An 18,487-nucleotide genomic window follows, 5' to 3' on the forward strand; every position below is an offset into this window, starting at 1 on the left:
TTCAAAAGTTAAAATGATGACCCTAACACACTGAACTTCAAACATTTTGAGTAGAGGTCGAAAGTGTTTTCTGTATGTTAAAACATCCTAATTTAAAATAAAAGGAGTGTAAGCTTCCTTAGAAGGATAGGCCGCCAAAATTATAATAAGAATTTAAAAGACATGATTGTAGACTATTTGTACTTGTATATTATATTATGTGGTTTCAAATCATCAATGAAAACTAGGGCATTAAGATTAGTGCACTTGCTTCTGTTTTCTTTGCTCTTTTCTTCTTGATTAGTTGTTTTTAAAATTGATTTTTCTTCAAATAATTGCTTCTTATTTTAGGGTTCACACGAACGTATGATGATAAGGCTTGAATTAATTAGAGATGCCACAAAAGAAACATTCCCACTTGGGTGTTGAAAGCTACTTTAAAGGAATATAATATTTACATTATATTCCCATTATTGATATTTATATATACAATGAAAGTATGTATATGATAACAATTAATCAATTTCATGAAAAGGACAACTAAAATGCATGTCGATTTGGAATTTTCCAATTTATTTATAAAATCTTAACTTTTATTTAAGGCGCACATATTTTTAAAATACAAATTACAAAAGGTTACTAATTAATTTAAAATAATCATGGAGGGCTTTTCACTAAAGTACTAAAATTATATACATTATGTTAATATCCCTTTTAAGCTTAGTACATATGGAGTATTAGGATTAGTATGTTGATTAGTTATATATAAATTATACACTTAATGGTACGGTGCTTTAATTAGAAACCACATATTTAGTAAGCCACTATAATTTTGCTTAATCAGATTACAGTAAAGTCCCAAGATTTAATGGATCTTGTGTTAAATCTTACATGGAGTAAGTTTTTATTTCATTATCCTTTGGAATGCTGCAAATCAAATCCCACTGATCAATAATCTTGTGCTAGCTAATTAGAATTATTTCTTCTATATTAATTTTTTTTTATTGGTATTAGTGACTCATTTTTGAGAGTTTTGAACATGATATGGAATTAGTTCATGCTTCCATTTGAACATGCTAATAGTTAAAGGATTCTACTAAGATTAGTTTAGCGATGATGTAGGGGTGAGCATCTATCTATCATCCATTTGTCATATATTGAGACTAGTGACTATATATATGTTCTCATTTGTAACACGAGCTTATATTTGCTGGAGTTTCTTTATATAAGTTGTGAGAAGTTATTGAGTAGAACAACCACCTAACCCAAATTATTATTCTCTACAAGCAATATCTATTCAAGGGAAATTCTCAATAAGAATAAAGCTAGTGACTGAAATAGTTCATTCAAAATTAACCATCGGAATCAACCTATCCTAGTATAAAATTTACTTATTAATTAAATAGATACCAATCTCAACCGGACTTATCTATTTGCTTGTATGCAATGTTAAACAAAAAAAATTCTAAAAAAGCAGATATCTTTTAGGTAGAGCTATATCATCATAATCTGAGCCAAACTAAATAAACCCAATAAAACTGAACTAAGTTCGTGTCGTTCAAAGTCACTTGGTCTTGTTATTTTCTCCAAATTTGGCTTCTTTAAAGGTTGTCAAATTTGTCCTTTCTTTCTCCTTAAATTATCACCATAATTTCTCCTAATAGTCCACCGGTCCTCCCTAATGAGACAAGGTAGTCATATAAATCTTCAAATTCATTTCACCACTAACACAAAAATTGAACTTTTGATAATAGCCGAGTAGTATATATTTAAAAATTTCAACCACGTACAATATTTTATTTATATCTCACCACTCAATTTTTATTTTTTTTTGGTTTTTACTTTCTATAAAAAATAAAAATAAAAAGAATGAAAACAAGGCCTCTATTTTTAGTGCATTAGTCTCTATGTCGTTTTTATATATAGGTTGGAGATAAAGATCAACCAACCATATCCACTCCAAAATGCCACAATAACAGAATAAACATTCCACGAAAAAATAATCCACCATAAAATAAAGTTAGAATCTAGTATTTTTATATCTTCATCACTACTACATGTATTCTCCACCCAACAACATAATTCTTAAGCTAGCTTAAAACTTTCATATTTCCTCTCTCTAAAAAAAAATAAAAATGATACCTTCAACTTTTTCCCTCATTTCATCAAACATTATTTATCAATATCCTAGAAGAATGTTACTACACTCCCCATTTTTCCATCATAGAGTACAACCTACAACGGCGACACCACCACCACCAAGTGAACACCAAGCGTACACGACTGTGCCACCAAAGCACGGTGGAAGCAGTATGGATGCTAATGTTGTCATGATCTTTTCAGTCTTGTTATGTTTACTAATCTTCTCGATATGTATTAATTGTTTAATTAGGTGCATGTTTAAGTGCCTAATTATGATTACTACTCGTAACACCCAAGAAAGAAGTCTACGTGATAATAAAGTGATTATTAGTAGTGGTTTAGACAAAAGGGCATTAAAGACATTTCCAGTGGTGAAATATTCGAAAGATGTGAAGGTTCAAGGATTGGGTACCGAATGTGTGATATGTTTGGCCGATTTTAAGGGAGGAGAAAAACTAAGGATTTTACCAAAATGCCATCATGGATTTCATGTTAAGTGTATTGATAAATGGCTTGGTTCTCAATCTTCTTGCCCTATTTGTAGGCAATCATTGGTTGACACTTGTCAGAAGATCATTGATTGTGATCATGCTCATAATCATCAAGCTACATCATCGTCGTCGTCATCATTATCTTCACCTAGTGAGGTGGTTGTGATTAGTATTGTGCCACTTGAAAGAGAAGGTTTAGTCAGAGATTAGTAATTTAATTTAATCAATAAGCAATTAACTAACGTTAACTAGGAACTTAGGTTTGTAATTGTACAAAATTATAGGTCAAGGTACATTTTCTGTTGGATTTCCAAATTATACAAAGAATTAACAATTTGCCATATTCTTTTGGTATCTCTTCTGTGTTATAATTCTTATTCAATTTATTGAATCATCCGTCTCGAATTATGTCTTGTTGTAAAGTTGGTAATGCAGTAATTTGATACTCCGTACTCAAAATAATTCTAAGAAGCATTTAGCTTAGATTAATAAGTTGATGAAATTGTAATGTGCAAATAACGAAACCTAAGGTACGTATGTAGGTCAATGGGTCGAGCCCCTAGGTAGTTAAATTTGTGACATTTTTTTACGACAAAATCAATGACGAGTTAGTTGTAGCTAGGTGTAAGAAAAAGGTGAATATAATTGGCTCAAAAAGTCATGCTTCCTTGTATATTCGCATCTCCCGAGAGTTAAGAGCATGGGTTGGGGACTTTCGGGAGGGATGCTTGTTAAGTTAGCCTGAGGTCAGGGCCGATGACCAAAACATGTATGATCTGAAGATTTGAACAATATTTTGTTGGTCATTTGGAGATTGAAAGGGGATGGAAATCATAGAATGCAATAAAGATATAGACTAATTCTAACTCATGTAAATTACATCTAGTAAAAAAATACTTAAAAGGGGATAATGATTATAAGTGTAAATTTAAATTTTTGTATTAATAGAATAGAATACTCTGTATATGATAACTTAAAAGTACATAATACTCTGTATATGATAACTTAAAAGTACATTTATATCAAACCCTTTGACAATAAAGTATGGATAGTTTAAGTTAAAAATTGAACACCAAATTCACAATAGTACAATTAGCTAATTTAATAAAATATGGATAGTTTAAGTTAAGAATTGAACACCAAATTCACAATAGTACAATTAGCTAATTTAATATGGAACACATAATAAGTTTCAACCAATTTCCCAACATGGCTCATAATTTAGAGCTAGTTATGTTGAGGTCCAATTTCGATTCATTACATATACACAAATACGTACAACTACCTTGTAATAGATAATATAATACGAAATATATTTTAATATAAAGAAGTATTACGTACAATATAATTTGTTGATTATATATTAGTTGACCATGAAGTGAAAATGGAAACATATTCAGGTTAATTTCCTATTAAATCTTATCATAGTCTTAATAATAACTCTGCATTAATATGGATTCATTTGAAATTAAATCAAAAACCGAACTTACTTACCATCCCACTTGTATTAAAAGGTGAAACTCCGAGCCATTCGATGTGTCTCACTCCTTAGACAGGTTAAGCCACCTAGGACTGGCCTGGATCCCACACGGATGGCATAACATAATGAGGCCAGAGTCCATAATATCTGATAATCATAACAAGTGAAAATTGAAAGGAAAGCATAATATAAAGAACACATACATCGATCCCCACTAAATGGTGGTTGCTGTAACACATAGTACAGTGTATATCTTTTCAGAATCTATGAATTATTTTATATATACTCTTTGAAAAGGACATAACAATATATAGCTTATTTATATTCATGATAAATTAGACTCAAAAAGCTGTCTTTTTTCGTTTAATTAAGTACATATCTCTTTGTTTATCAGCCAAGAAAAATGAGGGGCATACTTGATTGGTTTAAATTAGATTGAGATCTAAGCCTACTTGCAAGCATAAATTTTGATTAAGAAGGTTAACTTTACGACAAAAATTAGAGCAGATTCTGTAAAATCTTGATTTTATCAAGTTCATATGCTCAAAATTTTTAATTTCCACGTACCAACAAAAGAATGACATGCAAGTGTGGTACGGTTTAATTTTAAGACAATGATTATTTGTTTCAAGATATATGGCACATATGATAAATTTATCACAGACGCGTTTATTTGTGCCTCGACCGCTCTTTAAAGATAGACTTTAATTTATAAGTTAATTTTATTTTTTCATGTAACTTACTTATAATATTAAATATGAATAAATAAATTATAAATAGTTTGAGGGACAATTATGACTCACCATGTTTTTTTTTTTTTTTTTTTTTTTTTTTTTTTTTTTTTTTTTTCTCTCTCTCTCTCGTGATTTCAATCATGTATAAATCGAGAACAGATTGCAAGAATCTTCCTTTCACCTTTCTTTCTCTACTTAATTCATGAACTCACTATTCTTGTTGTACCAAATAGTCTAATCTCACAATCAGATGCATTGACTTAAGCTTGTAATGACCACTATATAGTTGCAAAACTTTCTCCACATATAACTCTGCTTTAACCTCAAATAATTCAAAAAAAGTCAACTCCATCAAAGTATATGGTCACTATCTATCACATATGATAGCTTGACAAGGTGTTGAGGTGAGTTCCCACACTAAAAAAACCATTGTATTTTGTCCTAGGCATCGGAGCATCCCACGATTTTGGGTTGTAAATTTCCACCCTAACCAACTTAACTAGTCATAATGAACGATTTGGTCGATAAATGATCATGACTTAGATTAAAAATCTGACCTTAATACAATTTAAATTAGATAGATTGGTCTGAACAATGAATTAGTTAGATATGAATATTTATGAATAGAATATTTCTGTAACGCATGGATCGAACGATGTTAAAAAGGGGTATGAGGTCTAAGAAATTTTTTTGCAGGCGAGTCAAAGACTCATAGTACCATTAGGGCGTACGTTGCTATTTAATCATGCTTTTTTTTTTTTTTTTTTTTTATTTATTTATTTTTTTTTTTTTTTATGTTGGCACTGATTATTGGAGAAGAGGGAAATTCTGTTTTACTTATGTATTTTACTGTAAGCTTTATAAGTACTAGGATCTAGCATAATGCGTGCTAGTTCTTGCATTAGACATTTTAGACGGCCGGCTATACCCTACTAGGCTACGTTACTAAACATTTTGACTAATTGCTTCGGCAATAAAGAAATTGGCATAGATGTTAGATCAAGCATGCACGTAGACATTGAATTGGATTGGATACAACTAAGGTTGAGCCGGCGTTGAGGTATTAAATACTCCACATGCGACTTATTGTTCACGCGTTTAAAAATGATGATGACGATTGCCTTATACTTGAAAAGATTATTAACACGAAATAACTTTTAAAAAAAAAAAAAAAACTTTATTCATCACAATCATCCTACTTCACAATTAGAGCTTTTATTTTAAGAACTAGCAATTACGTAGTGACTATATCAAGATCGATAATCTTTTAGTTAACCTTCAAAATTAAAAACAATTTTCTCTAAACCGGTTTAATATACTCCATATCTATAGCAAATGTGGTTTTGTATTTCAATAAGTAGCACAAAGCATATTCTTTAAACTATGAACATACTTTTAATGGTTTATAAGGCATTCTTTTTTTAGAATGAAACACGCTTAGAGATAAGACTACACTTGCTGATAAATTACGAATTATCACCCCACTTTCATGTAATAATCATATAATAGTATGATAATTATATGTGGTCTATGTGTTTGGAGTTTGGACGGCTATACCCCGCAAAATTGTAAATATAATTATAAGAGTACCACTAAATAAATATTCTTATCATATGATTCAGCTGATCACCATGCCACCATCCATGAACCATGCCACCCACCCAACCCATAAAATCTAACCCATTTTCAGTCTTTCGGTTGACCCGTCAAATTCTATCTCCGTGTTTGGTTGGGCCCATTTGATTATACTATTTTTTTTTTAGGAAAGATTGTACTTACCTTCTTAATTATCTTTTCCTTTTGGGGAATAATGCCCACTTAATCTTGATTAACACACGTGTACGGTTCGATGTTAACCAATTTGTTGATTCCTACACATGTCATGCTCCTAAGCAAGGCAAAATGTTAGAATTATACGCCTATGGTTTGACTAGTTTAAAGACTAAAGGGGGTATGTAAATTAATGAAAAAGTGGAGATTAATCATGTGTACAAGTGTAAAGTACACATTTTCTTGTCAATTTTCGAACAAATCTACCCATAATCCGGAATATATAGAGAAAATGAAGATGATTGAGATATTATATTTAATTCTCGTTTGAGGGAATATACTTGAATTGAATTGCAAAAAACATGAACGATATATGAGTGTGTTTCAATCACCCATTTTACGTAAAATTAATGTTGTAAATCGATGGTTTTTATTGATTAATCCTCTTATTGTTTGTAGGATACATTTGTTGTACACAAAACTTGCTAGATCAAAGTTTGACATAGATCTTGTGTTTGGATAGAATCAACAAATCAATTTTTATTAGAGTTTGACGATATCTTAAAGAGATATAAGTTAGCCTCTTAATTACTCTCACAGGTTGAAGACTAACGAGAATATATTGTTTCAACATATCATGGGCTTGATAAGTAAACCAAGAATTGTTTAATTAACACTTAATTAACAGTTTAAGAAAGCCAAAGAACCTGCATCGAAATAGTTTATTAGCCTAATCCTTATACATAATTAAGACCCTGTAGCTAGTAGATAAACTCAAAAAACTTAAATTTATATGTATAATGAAATAACCAAGTGTTTTATACAAAGTACTTAATTAAATAATAAGTTAAACGTTCCCAAAGACACACATATCCTTGTCAACTACAAACATAGCACGAAAATAAGAAATGTATAGGATCTACAAAATCAAAACTTTATAACTTTTGCGCACTATATATTCATCTTCCAACACAACCACAATTCCACATCCAACTCTATCCTCATCTCCCACAACAATAATACATACATACTCTCTTTATTTTCTTTTGCAAGAACAAAAAATTAAACATGTTGCCTTCAACACCCTTTTCTACTATCCCCCAAGAAATCATTACCAACCTTCATTATGCTAGAAGATTACTACTCCACTCTTCACCACCTACAATAGAAGCACCATCACCAACCTACCAAGTCCTAGATCCGAACTTGGGCCATGGCAACCCCGGCTTTGATGCTAACATAGTCATGATCCTCGCGGTCTTGGTATGCGCGTTGATATGCTCGTTATGCATAAACACCGTCATAAGGTGTGTGATCAAGTGCTCAAGTATTATTACCGGCGAGCCTAATTATTACCTAAACATGATTAGTCATGATCAAAAGAAGAAAAAATGTAATGGTTTAGACAAAAGGGCATTAAAGACATTTCCAGTGGTGAAGTACTCAAAGGAGGTGGAAATTCAAGGGTTGGGCACTGAGTGTGTGATATGTTTATCGGAGTTTAAGGGTGGTGAAAAAGTTAGGATATTACCAAAATGCCATCATGGTTTCCATGTTAAGTGCATTGATAAATGGCTTAATTCTAACTCCTCTTGCCCTACTTGTAGACAATCTTTAGTTGAAACTTGTAACAAGATTATTGGTTGTTGCGGTGATGATCATCAAACTACCTCATCATCTTCATCATCGTCGTCGTCCTCGACATCAACAACAACAACAGCAACAACATCATCATCAACGACAACAACACCAAGGGAGATGATTGTAGTGAGTATTGTGCCACTTGAAAGGGAAGATTTGTTAAGAAATTACAGAAGTGAAGTTGCTCAAAGCTAGCCAAATTCTAGCTTAGTAGTATTTTGTAGGTTTTTCTTAATTTAAAGATCAGAGTAAAAAATTAGGGAGATTTTAGCAATTATAAGATCAATTGGTTTAGTTGTGCACATGATAGATATTACATACAAATTATTACGAGCGGTTCTTAATTGTTCATCTTGCAAGTGTAAAAACAAAAGAGCAATAATTAACAATTCCCTGCTTTGGCCATTTATTGATTTGTTTTGTCCTTGATCCCCTTTAAATTATTGTCAATATTATTGGATTGATTCTTTTTCCAAGGGCATTATCAATGATTAAGTAAGACCAATTATAACTTGGATTGCCATATCAACAATTCTGGCTACATATCAATTGATGCCAGCACTAGTATATGTACTAGTAAATTTTTTTTCCCTTTATATAGATTTCAGCAAAGTATGTTGTTTTGGGTAGAATATTCGATCAATAAATTATATTCACACTCCCATGGTAAAGCTAAGCAAGCTCTAATTATGTAGCTAGCCATACAAATTCGATGAGCTACAACTACACCCTAGGATCGGAGTTGCCATATTTTACAAAGATATCCACTAGTGGAAAAAAGCTCATTTGTAACGCCTTATTTGTAACGGGCACAGATATGCCTGTTACAAAAAATCTATTCGTAACGGGCAAAATAGTAGTCCGTTACAATAAAACAGCGTAATGGGTAGGACATATAGTATTCGTAACGGGCAAAATTATACCCGTTACAAAAACTAAGTTATTTGTAACGGGCAAAGTTTGCCCGTTACGAATACTTTGGTTTTTGTAACAGGCACCTTTTGCCTGATACAAATAACTTTGTCAAGGAAATAAAAAACCCTAGTACTCCCTGTCTAACTTCACTTCTTATTTCAGTCGCCTTTCTCTCCTTCAAACACACACTCTCTCATCCCTCATCTCCCTCTTCCCTCATCTCCCAACTTTCGTCTCCGCCATCGAATGACGTTCCACCACTCTCTCGTAGTCTTGTCTCTTCGCTCATCTCTCGTTCATCTTCAAGATCCAATCCCCAAACCCATCTACAATCAATCAAAATCTAATAAAAATGGCTCGATCTCTTTCTCAAACCCTAACTCGATTGTCCAATTCTATCTCCTCCGCAGCATCCACCGATTTTATCAATTTCCAACACCAGTCTAACTCGGTAAAGGTGTTTTCCGGTTAAAAACCTGGCGGTAGAAGAGGTGGAGAAGGTCGGGATGAATTAGAGCGTCGTTATCCGCTGCTGTGTTTGGTTTCAGATTTCCATCGTTTGTTTTAGCTCGTCAAATTATCAGCTATTTTTCTAGCTTATTGACAGGTTTTAGGTACGCAGTTTATGGTTATGTATGGTACGTTTTGTTAAACATGATATTTTCAGTGTTTTTGCTTGAGTAATTTACCTATTTTTGAGTTTTGCCTTTTTATTTATTTATTATTTATAATTTGCTTAATTTGATATTGCTGTAGGATCTATAATTGATTTTGCATAATTGCAATAAATTTTTTAGAATTTGAATTAAATGAGCATATACTATATGAATCTCGTCATAGCTAGAATAATGCTAATTCTAATAAAGTCGGATTCAATGAACCCTTAGTTTTTTTTTTTTTTTTTTTTCTTCTCCTGTGATTGGAGGTAGTTAAATGGATTGGGCCAGGATTTTGATGCTAGATTTTGGTTGAAATTTCTGGTGCTGCGTTAGGCCTGTTTCTGATTTTATTTAGTTGTTTTTGAAGCAGGAAAGATTTCAAGGAATTATCTGTTTGCATTGTACAATTATTAGTTGTGATTAAGTTACTTGAGAAGTTTAATGGTAATTACTTTGACAGTGAAGGTAGCTTTTACATGTCACTATGTTTGCTTTTATTACATTCACAAGGACATCATATCTTATCTTTGTCTTCACATTTACAGGTTTTGGTAATTGTTGTTCTGCTAAGGATGGTAATGAGACGTAAGTTTTCTATTGTTCTGGTGAGTAATCTGATTAAATCCTGTATATATTGAGTTTATGAATTATAACAATACAAGCTTATGAATTATAACAATGCTAAGTATTTCGCTTCATTTATACTATGGATGAACACTAATTTTCAATGTCGTATCACTTGTATGCCTGTTTATTGTTTTTGTAGTGGGAATCTCTTGCTCTGTTACTCATATTCATATCTGCATTGGGACTTTCTGTTTCAACAGGAGCATACATCTATACATCGATCTTTGTACACTAGTAGAAAAACAGTAATGAGCACCGTAGAATGCGCACCGGTTTTTAAAAACCGGTGCTAAAAGAATAGGCGGGATTGTGGGAAAGAGTATTCGCATCGGTTCCAACCAAACCGGTGCAAAATTATGTTTTTATCACCGGTGCGAATTAAAAAAGAAAAAAAAAAGAGTGAAAGAGTAATCGCACCGGTTCAAACAAAACCGGTGCGAAATAATGTTATTAGCATCGGTTCAAACCGGTGCGAATTAAAAAAAAAAAAAGATTTGAGCTGCGCATCTCTTCTCTTTCCCCGAAATTTTCATTTTAGTTTTCTTTCCCTCCTTCGTTTTCACTTCTGTTTTCCCTCCTTGGTTTCTCCATATCTCTCCTCCATTACGCTTGCTCGTAGTTTTCCATTGAAGCGGATTATGAGCTTTCTCCATATCTCTCCTCCATTACGCGTGCTCTTAATTCTCTATTGAAGCGGATTCTGAGCTTTCTCACCTCCATTGAAGCAGCTTTGAGGTAAGATTTTGTTTTTGTCCTTTTTAAATTATCGAATTCAGTTTTCGCAATCTAGGGTTTGTCATTGATTTGATTTTCAGTATAGTAATTTGGGCGTTCTTGTAATCTAGGGTTCTTGCTGTAAGTTGTCTCATCACCTGCGCGCATGACTCCCCCTCAACCACTACCGCCACTTGCAACTGCGTCCTCCAACGACGTACCACCGCGAAGTTCTCTTGTAATCTAGGGTTAGTTTTAATTTTTGTTGTTTGAAATTCATCAACATTAAGGTTATACTCACCAATTCATTTTTCTGATGAATTAACTTAATTTTGCTTTTTTTTTTTTTCTCCTCTCTTAGCATAACTTGTTAGAGTTTATGTATATGCTCATTGTCTTATTTACATTAAAATGTAGATAACTTAGTGAAGTTATTTGAATTTTGGTATGTAAAATATAATGTGGTTGAATTAGTGATTAACAATTGTGTTATTAATTAGTGAATAAATTAGTGAAATTACATTAATTACTCTAAATTTAAAAAAAATTAGTGATTAGCAATTGTTAGTTTGATTAATGATGCGTTATATTTTAGCAATGTATGTAGGTATTAATTAATTACTAACTTTTGTTTTTTGTTTTGTTTTTTCTTTTTGTTTTTTTTATAGATTCATATGTGAATTGAAGCACAAGTTTAGCTTGAAGACTACATATTTAGCTCAAGTGGGAATTTAGAAAGAATACATCCATTGTACTTTCTATATTGGTATGAATTATAAACTTTACTAAGCTATATTTCTTTCTCTTTATTCATTTAATAAAAGTTTGTTCATGCTATTACAACTTGTGTATTGTTTAATGACAAATAAATACAACAATATATAAAATGCTTGCATCATCATATGCCTAGATACTCGTTTAAGGCTTTCTCATTAGGAGAAAGTCTTGAATAGTCCCCGGTTGGGACTGTTCTTGAACGTTTACTTTCACTTAGGTGGTGAATGTATGTCTTTTTTTATTTATTTTTTATTTTTTATTTTAAGGAGCATCTTGGCTTACCATTTCCTCACCCTGTTCTCTGGGTACGTATGTGGGTAAGTAATTAGCTACATTGGGTACTTGGAGAACTGGGGGGAAATGCTGCCGGATTTTCCTTAAAATTGGAAAGTCGACATACATTCACTAGTGAGATTAGACGTTCAAGGATGGGTTAGGTTGGAGTGATAAGGACCCTTTGGAAGCATATATGCATTTTTTTACTATATGAATGTTATATGCATGGCATGTGTTTGAATTTGATTTACATATATAATATATGTAGCAATTATACATTATTCGTAATATGTTGCTATGTTTAGAGACAATTTACTTAATGGAGAAGGATCGTGGTTGGATGTATGGTAGACGTGATACATTGGAATTCTTTCATGGGGTTCAAGAGTTTTGCGAGAGGGCTTCATCTTATCAGCGCAGAATGGGTGTCGATTGCCTCTATTGTCCTTGTGTTGATTGTAATAATGTGAAGGTGGTCAATAGTGTTGAAATCATTAGAGATCATGTCATTTGTCGTGGGTTTAGGCTTAAATACCATGTGTGGATTTGGCACGGTGAAGAAGGAGAGTACAGTGGGGATGTTGATAGGAATGATGTGCATGATAGAAGCAATGGGATTCGTGTGGACGAGGAATATAGGAATGAATATATTATTGATATTGGTGATGAGGATGGATTTGAGGATGATCAGGTGGATGAGGTCGAGGATGAAGGGGTGGATGAGATGATGCGTGGTGCTGAAGGTGACGTGTTTGAGTCATTATCGGAGGCTTCTAAAAAGCCTTTGTATCCTGGGTGCAAAAAATACTCCAAACTATCAGCCGTGCTAACACTTTTTAACATTAAGTCGAAGCATGGGTGGACGGACAATAGTTTTACTTCTTTGTTGACCGCGTTAAGTGAGATGTTGCCTGACGGGAATGAAATTCCTAAGTCTTACTATTATGCAAAGAAGCTCATGTGTCCATTTGGTTTGGAGTATAAGAAGATACATGCATGTCCTAATGATTGTATTCTTTATCGAAATGAATATGAACAATTGGAGGAGTGTCCATGATGCAAAAAGTCGCGGTACAAGCGCATGAGTTGCAATGCTGGTACGAAGGGACCTCCTGCTAAGGTGTTGTGGTATCTTCCCATTATTCCAAGGTTTAAGCGTCTATTCTCAACACCAAAAGACGCTAAAAACTTGAGGTGGCATGCAGAGGGAAGAAAGAAAAACAGAATGCTAAAACATCCAGCCGACTCCCCGCAATGGAAGAACATTGATATGAAGTTTGGGAAATTTGGTGATGAAGTCAGAAATTTTAGGCTAGGGTTGTGCACGGACGGGATGAATCCATTTGGCACTCTTAGTACCCAACACAGCACATGGCTGGTACTTTTAGTGATCTACAATTTGCCTCCTTGGTTGTGCATGAAACGTAAGTATGTAATGCTTTCACTACTAATAATGGGGCCAAGGCAACCTGGAAACGACATAGATGTTTATCTTGCGCTACTTGTTGACGATTTGAGAAAGATGTGGGACGAAGGGGTTTTCGTTTTTGATGCTCATAAGAATGAGATGTTCACATTGCGTGCAACTCTTATGTGGACCGTTAATGATTTTCCTGCATATGACAACTTGTCTGGGTACAAGAACAAAGGAAAAAAAGCATGCCCCATTTGTATTGATGACACACCAAGCATACGCCTTGATCATTCTCACAAAGAGGTGTACGTGCGGACCCGAAGGTTGCTCAGGCGCGATCACCTGTACCGTAGGCAAAAAAAGGCTTTCAATGGGACAGCGGAAGAGGGGACTGCGCCTAGCCCATTGACTAGTGAGGAGGTTTATGCTCGAGTTAAGGGTATACGAACAGTATTTGGGAAAACAAAAAAAGCTGCGGATTCAACTACTCTCTTTAAAAAAGAATCAATATTTTGGAAGCTTCCGTACTAGAAAGAACATGACGTTAGGCACTGTCTTGATATAATGCATATAGAGAACAATGTGTGTGGTGCTCTTATGGGAACGTTGATGAATATTCAAGGCAATAGAATGAGTTGATTTGATAAGAAATGTAGGAAATAGGCATCCTAATAGTCATATAGGCCTTCTTTGGGCCATTTTGGATGAAAATGCGTCCTAAAACCGTTAAAATACTCTTTTCATGTGATTTCACGCCTTAGCCGCCTATAACTAACTAATAATGCCATGTTATGAGAAAGAATGAGTTGATTTGATAAGAAATGTAGGAAATAGGCATCCTATTAGTCATATGGGCCTTATTTGGGCCATTTTGGATGGAAATGCGTTCTAAAACCCTTGAATTGCTCTTTTCATATGATTTCAAGCCTTAGCCGCCTATAACTAAGTAATAATGACATGTTATGAAAAAGAATGAGTTGATTTGATAAGAAATGTAGGAAATAGGCATCCTAGTAGTCATATAGGCCTTATTTGGGCCATTTTGGATCAAAATGCGTCTAAAACCGTTAAAATGCTCTTTTCATGTGATTTCAAGCCTTAGCCGCCTATAACTAAGTAATAATGACATGTTATGAGAAAGAATGAGTTGATTTGATAAGAAATGTAGGAAATAGGCATTCTAGTAGTCATATAGGCCTTATTTGGGCCATTTTGGATCAAAATGCGTCCTAAAACCCTTGAATTGCTCTTTTCATGTGATTTCAAGGCTTAGCCGCCTATAACTAAGTAATATTGACATGTTATGAGAAAGAATGAGTTCATTTGATAAGAAATGTAGAAAATAGGCATCCTAGTAGTCATATAGGCCTTATTTGGGTCATTTTGGATCAAAATGCGTCCTAAAACCCCTGAATTGCTCTTTTCATGTGATTTCAAGCTTTAGCTGCCTAAAACTAAGTAATATTGACATTTTATGATAAAGAATGAGTTGATTTGATAAGAAATGTAGGAAATAGGCATCCTAATACTCATATAGGCCTTATTTGGGCCATTTTGGATCAAAATGTGTCCTAAAACCCTTGAATTGCTCTTTTCATGTGATTTCAAGCCTTAGCTGCCTATAACTAAGTAATATTGACATGTTATGAGAAATAATGAGTTGAGTTGATAAGAAATGTAGGAAATAGGCATCCTAATAGTCATATAGGCTTTATTTGGGCCATTTTGGATCAAAATGTGTCCTAAAACCCCTGAATTGCTCTTTTCATGTGATTTCAAGTCTTAGCTGCCTAAAACTAAGTAATATTGACATGTTATGAGAAAGAATGAGTTGATTTGATAAGAAATGTAGGACATAGGCATCCTAGTAGTCATATAGGCCTTATTTGGGCCATTTTGGATCAAAATGTGTCCTAAAACCCTTGAATTGCTCTTTTCATGTGATTTCAAGCCTTAGTCGCATACAACTAAGTAATATTGACATGTTATGAGAAAGAATGAGTTGATTTGATAAGAAATGTAGGAAATAGGCATCCTAGTAGTGATATAGGCCTTATTTGGGCCATTTTGGATTAAAATGCGTCCTAAAACCCTTGAATTGCTCTTTTCATGTGATTTCAAGCCATAGCCGCCTATAAATAAGTAATATTGACATGTTATGAGAAAGAATGAGTTCATTTGATAAGAAATGTAGAAAATAGGCGAAGTAGTAGTCATATAGGCCTAAGTAATAAATTTTTGCGTAAGTGAACTTGTAAATGTATTTTTACATGCATAACCTAAGTAATTAATTCTAACATAATTTTTGTTTATTCCAAGTTTTGCAAGGTACAAAAGGGAGGTCGTTGACAAGCAAGGAACCTAATGAAGTTCGAGACATGTTTGCGTCTTTCATCACCTTTAATTTGTAAATGTCATTTATATTGGAATTTGTATTTTGTTAACTTTTTAACTACATTATTAATTAGTATTGTTTCTAAATATGACACCTTTTTTTTTTTTTTTTGAGGAATTGTAAAATTGACCCTTCATTGTATTGCATTTGGGGTTATTAATTTATATCTATGTATTGTTGTTATTATTTCAACTTAGAAAATATTATTAATATTATTATTTTTAATATTATAATAATAATAATAATTATAATTATTATTGTTAGTATAATAGAATTAATGCAGGATGTACAGGTTTATTATTATTATTATTATTATTATTATTATTATTATTATTTATTATTGCCAAAAAACAAAAAAAAAAAAAACAGTTAAAGGCACCGGTTAACCGATGCCAATTATATGTGAAAAAAAGGCGCCAAGTACTTTTATATTAGCACCGGTTAATCGGTGCCGTAGAGTGTAATTCGCACCGGTTAACCGGTGCGAAATCTAGGACTTGGCACCGATTTTGAACCGATGCGAAATCTTCAGGTTTTTGGCATCCCTTAAATCTGGACCGGTTCAAAACCGGTGCTAAATGGGGGGTTTGAACCGGTGCTCATTACCATTTTTCGCCTAGTGGTAAGTGATAGATTTCTGGATGTTATCACCTTGTATTTTCCTTGTTAGTTTTGTATATAAAATATTATTGATGCTTATCTTTGGCCTTTGTATTTAATGAGTATGCTTTAAAAACCAAATATGAAACGAGCATATACCTTCAAGTAACTCTATTTCTTTTTCCCTTTGTGGATTTTCCTATTACTTGCTCTCAGTGTATATCTGAGACATTTAGAATTGAAGCAGCCAAGGCTTAAAGCTCACAAGCTGCTTAGATTAGAGTCCCTCCATTTTATTAGTTTTTTTGGGCATTGGATGCTCTAACACTTTGCACATCTTCAAATTTATTTCTATCTATAGAAGCTTATGCTTGTCTTATATTTGTGTTTCCGTGGCTGATTTAGGGTTTGTATTAGGGTTCTTAATTTGCTAATATATGATTCTTGTTTTGATGTTTTCCAAGAAAGATTGGAATTTCTGTATGTTTCTGGATTAGCTATTAGGAAACCCACTTCTGATGGATTACAGGGACTTAGCTTGGATCTATGCCTGGTGTTGATGATTTAGCTTCAGCAGCATCACCGGCATCGGCATCAGCGGTCAGTTCTTAACTTCTTATAATCTGTTTGTGGTTTGATTGATTTTATATGTCATGAGATTTGGGTTTTTTTATTTTTTTTTTTTTTTTTTTTTATTATTATTGTTTTTTTTTTTTTTTTGTATGTGTGTGTGTGTCATTGTCTTGGTATACTATTTACAATTGAATTAGTTCAAATGTATGTTAAGGATTTTTGCTGATTAATAAATACATAAGCTACCAAATAGTAGTAACAAGCCTCCTATTCACTACATAGGCTACCTAGCTAAATATATAAATATTTAGTGTTACCCGAATTCCGATTTGAGAAGATTATGGGGTTTAGAGAAAGCCGTTGGCTGCAATTGAGCTGATTCTCGTGATAATCTGGTCTAACTCAAGCATTAAGGTTGAGTAGAGAAAGTTTGGAGACTTATTGTGGGGAAAGGGACGTATAGCAGCCCGTATAGGTGTTATTGCCTTACAAACATTCAAATTATTGTCAGTAATTCAAATTATTTGTCTAATCAGTTGGATTGTTCAAATCACTATAATTAACATCAATCATAGAAGGTATTGTAACCTCATCCATGAACGAGAAATTTACTTAATCAAACCACTATACGGGCTGCTATACGTTGCACCCTGAACATATTTTAATACCTCATAGTCTCATGCAATCGTTGTGCGCTAGTTGTGTAAAATGAAGTTGATAGATATATGCCTTTTATAGTGATGTTACTACTACATCATTTGTGTGTTGTTATTTTTAGCTGCCCTGCTTTATTTATACTGCAAAATGCATGCTAGTTGATTAGTTGTTAATGCATGGTGATTTTGTTGCAGGTTCTTAAGGCAGCCTCGGAATTGAAATCATAGTTGCAGCTACTCGGAAAAATGGTGGAAGATATAAATTATTCAACACTAATTTAGAGGAAAGTAATTTAAATCTTATGGTAGTCTAAATTAAACTTGTTTTATTATTATTACAATTGAGATTTGCTTTTGCTTTTGCTTTGTTTTTAGTTTTAGTCATTAGGAAATAATGAAAGCAGGCTTTTGCTGATTGTATATTAAGTGTATACTATACTTGTATAAAATATATATCTCTAATTAATTGATAAAATAATTGTGCAAGCTAGCTGTCCAGCATGTGCTGGATTTTTTTTAAATTGGATCTCACAGTATTTGTAACGGGCGTTTGGATGCCCGTTACGAATAATGGGGTTATTTGTAACGGGCACTTGTTTTGCCCGTTACAAATAACTACTTATTGTAACGGGCAAGCGCCCGTT

At 33.2% G+C, this 18,487-nt stretch overlaps 2 protein-coding genes across 2 annotated transcripts; both read left to right on the top strand.

The window, feature by feature from the left end:
- Positions 1-1,795: 1,795 nt before the first annotated feature.
- On the top strand, positions 1,796-2,987 carry LOC110695362 (RING-H2 finger protein ATL73-like). Its single transcript, XM_021872607.1, has one exon. The coding sequence runs from the start codon at positions 2,115-2,117 to the stop codon at positions 2,820-2,822; it is 708 nt and encodes a 235-aa protein (XP_021728299.1). The 5' UTR covers positions 1,796-2,114; the 3' UTR covers positions 2,823-2,987.
- Positions 2,988-7,446: 4,459 nt separating this feature from the next.
- LOC110695192 (RING-H2 finger protein ATL78-like) lies at positions 7,447-8,646 on the top strand. Its single transcript, XM_021872411.1, has one exon. It carries the CDS (start codon positions 7,665-7,667, stop codon positions 8,430-8,432), a length of 768 nt encoding a protein of 255 aa, XP_021728103.1. The 5' UTR covers positions 7,447-7,664; the 3' UTR covers positions 8,433-8,646.
- Positions 8,647-18,487: the final 9,841 nt, after the last annotated feature.

This window comes from Chenopodium quinoa, unplaced genomic scaffold (genome assembly GCF_001683475.1).
Source record: "Chenopodium quinoa cultivar QQ74 unplaced genomic scaffold, ASM168347v1, whole genome shotgun sequence".
Taxonomy (NCBI): Eukaryota; Viridiplantae; Streptophyta; class Magnoliopsida; order Caryophyllales; family Amaranthaceae; genus Chenopodium; species Chenopodium quinoa.